General features: G+C 51.9%; 1 protein-coding gene across 2 annotated transcripts in view; it reads right to left on the bottom strand.

The window, feature by feature from the left end:
- Positions 1–1,145: 1,145 nt before the first annotated feature.
- The window catches only part of wu:fa11c10 (protein FAM110A), a 37,998-nt gene continuing 32,933 nt past the window's right edge, over positions 1,146–6,210 (bottom strand). For both annotated transcript variants that reach the window (XM_063207916.1, XM_063207917.1), the window contains exons 2-3: positions 5,569–6,210; positions 1,146–3,841 (exon numbers count right to left, since the gene is read on the bottom strand). The exon at positions 5,569–6,210 is cut by the window's right edge and continues 218 nt beyond it. In XM_063207916.1, the coding sequence (XP_063063986.1) occupies positions 2,174–3,814 (1,641 nt within the window). In that variant the 5' untranslated portion in view covers positions 3,815–3,841; positions 5,569–6,210 and the 3' untranslated portion in view covers positions 1,146–2,173. The remainder of the gene's footprint in view (positions 3,842–5,568) is intronic.

Below are 6,210 nucleotides of genomic sequence, written 5' to 3' on the forward strand. Positions count from 1 at the left end.
ACCTGGTCAACCAGGATCGAGTACTCCTTATGATCAGCTGATTCAGAGCAGATCGAATTTGTGGTAGAGGTAAATCATCTAATAGAAGAGCCTGGAGTGGAGTCCTCACTTTCTTAACTAAATGATGCCTGCAGGTATATCTATTAGCAGGTTTACCACTTCCTGTAGGTTAACTAAGCCTGGTTTATCACTTAACCATGTTCTTAGTATACCCCCCTGGTTGGATGGAAGTTGTGGCAGGGTTTCAGCTGTCTGAACCCGGGTTTGACACCTCCACACCCCCCTTCCACAGTCTTAAGACACACAACTAAAGTACCTGAATGTCGACAGTGTCACTCTGCAGCTCTATCGCTGCCTTCCTCGTTATCGTCATCCCCACCATCCTCCTCCTCCTCCTCATCATCATCATCAACCTTTCATCCATTAAAAAAGCTTTTCCATTAGCATTGCAAATATTATTGCTTTAGACGGGGCTCTGTGTCAGCCTGTGGAGAGTCTGGGTGTTTCTCAAAGTGAACTGTTCTAGCCTTACTAGTGCGATTAACACCCATTTTCACAGGAGTACCGGCAGAGAGAATAGAGAGAGAGAGGTTCCATTGGCCCATTGTTTCCTGGTTCTATTATGGCCCCCCTTAGGCAGACCTAGGCAGACCTAAGGACTGTTCTATTCATTGTAGGAGCATTATGACACGCCCCTTTAGGCAGACCGGAACCTGGTCACGTTAGGTGCCCATAGAAACCTATTATGTTGGCATATCTCTATACTTAATTAATCTCTGGTACCGGAATCCGATTACTAATTACACTTAGTTATACTACTAATTAGGGCTGCACGATTATGGAAATAATCATAATCACGATTATTTTGGTCAAAATCATAATCACGATTATTAATCACGATTATTGATTTTTGCAGATTTTTTTCGAAAATTATAACAAGATGAAATATAGCCAAGAATGAATTACATACGGGATGAGCAAAATAAAATGAATTGTAATAATTATGTAAAGGCAATAGCATGAAACTTAAGTGGACAGATTTCTGGCCAGAAACACCAGCCTGTCTGTATGTTCTGTCTTCAAGGACGCTCTCAAAAGTAGGTCACTATTGCCATGATTAAATCACGATTAAAATCATCAGTTAGATTTCACTAATTTATCACGATCTTGATTATTTCTCGATTAATTGTGCAGCCCTACTTAGAACTAAATAATGGATACCCCTTGGTGAAATCTGCGTAAAATGTGCGTTACTCGCACTGTCAAGACTAGAACCCTTCACATTGAGAAGTGCCCTCTGTGTGCAGCCGAGAGCAGAGAGTGTGTGCTAGCCTTGCGTTCACCTCCGAGGTAAGTGGTCCAGAGTGCTTCCTGCCTGCCCTGACCGCCCTGCCTGCTCGTCCTGATGCGTACGATACGATGACATCACATTTGCAGAGGAAGAGCCGGCAAGTTTCCAAGTCTAAAAGGTTAATGCACCAAACATACAGGAGTTTCCTCCCCTGACACACCTCGACACAATAGAAAGAAACAAAAATAGATATATATTTACGTATCCTTTAACTTACTGTAAGGCAAAAAACGAAAAAGAAAACGAAACCTCTTTTCCATGTAACAGAAATATACAAAGTTATTATATTGGACACCAAAAATTGGGGAACTTTAAATGTGTTTTTTTTTCTCCAAAAAAAATTAATAAATAAACTATAGAACCATATATATATATAAAAAAACAGAAACGAACAGGGCTATCTGGATTAGTCTCTTCTGTTCCTCCAATGCATATTTCCAATATTGACTTCCACACGTCTGTCCTGAAGTCCAGCCTCCTGTGCAGACAGATGCAAAAGGTCATAAGACAACGAGGCCTTGAGAACAGCGTGAGCCTCCTCATGACTCCGGAGTGAAGGCTTCAATGAGTTTGTGAAAAAGGTTCTAGAAAAGTCTCGCGTCCCCAATAGCAAAGATAATGTTCTACTAGAACAGTGGTCTCCAATTATTTCCCCCAAGGGCCCAATTATGCAGCGCAACTGAGGCTGGTGGCGAAAAACAAATCGCCTGTCCGTATGGCCACAGATAGCACACATACTACATGTTGTCATTTGTTCCAACCTTATGGAAAAATGGCCAAATGTCTGTCGCGTGGGGGCCTATGTTTGGAAGACCACTGTACTTAGACGTTGGAGACGTTGTTTTGCGAAGTGTCTCTCGCCTGCCGGATGCCGTAAAGCCACTTGATGACGCGGGCGTTCCTCTCGATGACGGAGATGCTGTACGGCACTCTCTCGTTGGGCCTGGGTGGCCCTTCGTCCTCCTCTTCCTCCTCCTCGTACTCCTCCTCACCTCCTCTCCCTCCTCCGTGGCGTCCGTTGTGGTAGTCTCCACACTCGGAGCTCGGCGTGCTGACACTGCGGAGTTTAGACACGGAGATGATGTCCGATGCGGCGCGTGCGAACCGCTCCACTCCGCCCATCCCCTCCACCTCCTCGGGGTCCAGGCCGCAGTAGTTGAAGAAGCGCTCCAGGTCGGCGGTGGCCCGCGAGTAGCGGTCCGACAGGTCCGACTTGGAGCGGTGCAGCGAGGGGTGGTGGTGCGCGCCGTGCTTGCCGCCGTGCCGCGAGCCGCGCGAGCTGGTGGAGGAGATGCGGGTGACGGCGGGTGAGGCGGGTGGCATCATCACGACGGCGCCACCTACGGGGGAGGCGCGGAGCAGCAGCGGGCTGGCAGGAGGCTTGCCGACCTGGGAGGGGGCTGGAGGGTGGTGCTGCTGCTGGCTGGGGAGGGTGGCGGGCAGGGAGGCCGGGGATGGGGAAGGGCAGGAGGTGGAGTTGGAGGTACTGGTGGTGGTGGTGTTGGTGGTGGCAGTGGTGCCAGCGATGGGTGGTGGTGGGGGTGGAGGCAGCGACGGCGGGGCCTGGGGCTGGGCGATCTGCCGCGGCTTGCGGTGCGGATGGTGGTGGTGGGGGTGGGGGTTGGGGGGCGGCTGCAGAGGGATGCGGGGCGGCTTGCGGACCTCGGCGGCCTGGGGACGCACGTCCACCCGGCGCACCGTCACCGTGTTCGGGGAGCTGTAGGCTGTGGGCACGCGGGGCGCGCGGGCTGGAACAGGGGGCGGCCGGCGGTCCATATGGCCATTGAGGGGCGAGGAGGAAGGGGCGGTGATGATGGAGGATGGTAGAGGATGCTGCTGCTGCTGTTGCTGCTGCTGGGGCTCCAGAGGACAGGTGACCGTCCCCGGCCTCTTGCACCCCGACGAGGGGGACGGTGACGAGGCAGAGGGCGAGGGTGAGGAGGGCACGGGTGACGGCGAGGAGGACGGTGTCGTCACCATGGGCCCATCGCACACGTTAATCAGGTTATTCAGGATCTCCAGGTTCAGATGGGGGCCCCGTCGCGACCCGAAAATGCCCCCCTCCCCTCCTCCTCCTCCGTTCTCGGCGTCTGCGTGAGCCAGGGGTCGTCGCGGCACCTTGCGGGCGGGCGGCGTGCTGATGCGGCACTGCAGCATCATGCCGGGCGACATGAGCGGCTTGCGGATGATGGGCGGCTTGACGGGCTCCTGTCTGTTGAGCGCCACCTGCTGGCTCTTGACGTACTTGGCCTTGTCGGCCTCCAGGCGCTCCACGGCGCTCATCTTGCGCGTGCCGCCGCCGTTGTTGTTGTGGTTGGAGCCGAGCTCCAGGCATCCCGCCGGGCCGCGCCGGAAGTAGTCGGGCCCCTTGTTGAGGATGCGGAAGGGCATGCCCGAGGTGAAGGGGCTGGGGCCCCCGCCGCCCCCCAGGGGGCCCGAGGGACGCAGCGTCTCCACGGGCATGATGGGTAACTGGCAGTGGTTGAAGCACTGTGGGGACACAGGTGACAAGACAAAACAATACATTAGGAAAACACATTAGCCGTGGCCTAGTGGTAGGGTCAGCCGTGACCTAGTGGTTAGAGGGTTGGTCTTTTAATCTGGGGGTTGCAGGTTCGAATCCCCCCTGACCTCTCCCTACATCTCCATCCATGGCTGAAGTGCCCTTGAGCAAGGCACCTAACCCCACATTGCTCCAGGGACTGTAACCAATACCCTGACAAATAAATGTAAGTCGCTTTGAATAAAAAATGAAAGCGTCAGCTAAGTGAAATGTAATGTAATGTAATGAAAAGGGAAGTCACTTGCGCTCTAACCTTCTTGGTGCTCTCAAGTCCAGGACAGGTAGACAATGGAAAATAATCTGGTCCACTTCAGAAAGACTAGACCAGGGATGACTGGAGCACTCAGATACTTTTCAGTTATTTCTTATTATACCATACTTGTTACAAGTAGTCTGACTGTGAAGATGGCGTGCAGTCACTGCATCGAAATGTCAGTCTTAATGCTTGCACCACAATAAAATAACCAAAAAGTATCCGAGTGCACCAGTCATCCCTTGCTATGCCTAGTCTTTCTGAGGTGGACCAGTTTGCGTTCCAAGAAAACACATTATTTTCAAATTCAATTTCAATTTTAACCCCTTAAGATGAAATATCTCGTTTTCAAGGGGGGGGGGGCAACAATACAGTAGGGACACATAGGAGGCGAAGCGAGCCAAGCGAAGAGAGGCGAAATTCAACCGTCATCAGGTCGTCGCAGCGAATCAAATGGAATGGAACAGTTATGTTGTTGATTTGATTGGGCCGCGGCAGGCGAATTCGCTCCTCATTTGCACAACATTAAACTTTCTTTAATAATTTTGCTTCGCTTCGCTCCTGTTCACTTGCTTTCGTTTGCCTTCGCCTCTCTCATAGGAATGAATGGCGAAGTTGGCTTCGCTTGGCCAAATTCGCGTCTATGTGTCCCTACCGATACACAACTAAAATTGCCCCCCAGCCTCATTCCTCACCCACCACTATGTTTTCAGCAAGTAAGCATGTAAACAGATCAGATACACAGAATATTACATAATTACACTTGACCCTTCAATCAAAAGAAAATTGCTCTCATTCTTAGTCAGGGCATTGGTTACAGTCCCTGGAGTAATGTGGGGTTTGGTGCCTTAATGAGAGAAGCGCACACCGGTGAGCTCCCATTTAGTCCATTTTTTATTCTTGTGATGATTCGGGCTACCCTGAAGGTGGAACTGAATGAACTTCGTGTTTTGAGCCTGCACCCGACACATTTTTTTTGGATGTGCTTGAGATTGGACTTGGGGCCTTGCTCAAGGAGCACTTCAACCATGGATGGAGGTGTAGGGAGAGGTCAGGTGGGATTCGAACCTACAACCCTCAGATGGGAAGAGCAACTCCCTAACCACCAGGCCAAGTCAAGACAAGACAAGAGAGAGGAAATGCAGGGTGAACTAGGGGTTAATGACAGCAGCCTTTTCTATGTCTGCTACTAATGTCACTCAACAGCCAAAGAAGCTCTTTTGTCACAAACATCAACAAAGCTACAGCTCCTTTTCAAACCCACACAACATACCTCACTATTCAAACTTTTTGCTACAAACCCCCAAACAAATGTGCTTGCCCAACACACAGACACAGACACAGACACAGACACAGACACAGACACAGACACCACTCACTGTCCTCCATTAACTTGCTTACCGCTCCTAAAGGACTCCTCCTGCTGCTGCTGCGGCCGTCACTTCTTGTCTTTCTCTCCTTTCTCTCTGTGGTCTCCCCCTTTTCTTTCTCCCTCTCCCCTCTTTTCGTCGGGGCGTCCTTTATGCGGCCTCTCTGCGCGGCGGTAGCGGTGTCGGTGGTGTCGGCTCAGTGAATGGGGGCTTGTGGGCAGGGGTCAGCAGGGGTCGCATTCCACATCAGTCCGGCTGACTGACTTGCCTTGACTGACTGACTAGCGTAGCGGAGCCCCGGCACAGCACAGCACTGCAACAGCGTTTAGGTTTTGGGGGAGAGCAACGGAACTCAGGGCAAGGTCTCGGAGCAGAGGTGCGGGCAACAGGGCAACAGGGGGTGGGGGGGCGAGGGTTGAAATGAGGGGAGGGGAGGGGGGGCAGTGAGGGTGAGGGTGGCTCAGGGTGATGGTGCTGGTGGGAGAGTGGTGGGAGTAGTGAGAGCTGTTCAAGGCGATGCTCCAAACAACCACACAGCTCTCTCTCTCTCTATCGCTCTTCTCACCAACGAACGAACGAACGCTCACAGCGCAGAGCAGAGAGAGCCTCCTCGTTCAGCAGAACCGTTACTCTCTTCACACAGAGAGAGAGAGAGTGTGCAAAAGAGTGCCGA

The sequence above is a fragment of the Engraulis encrasicolus genome, chromosome 10, assembly GCF_034702125.1.
Source record: "Engraulis encrasicolus isolate BLACKSEA-1 chromosome 10, IST_EnEncr_1.0, whole genome shotgun sequence".
Taxonomy (NCBI): Eukaryota; Metazoa; Chordata; class Actinopteri; order Clupeiformes; family Engraulidae; genus Engraulis; species Engraulis encrasicolus.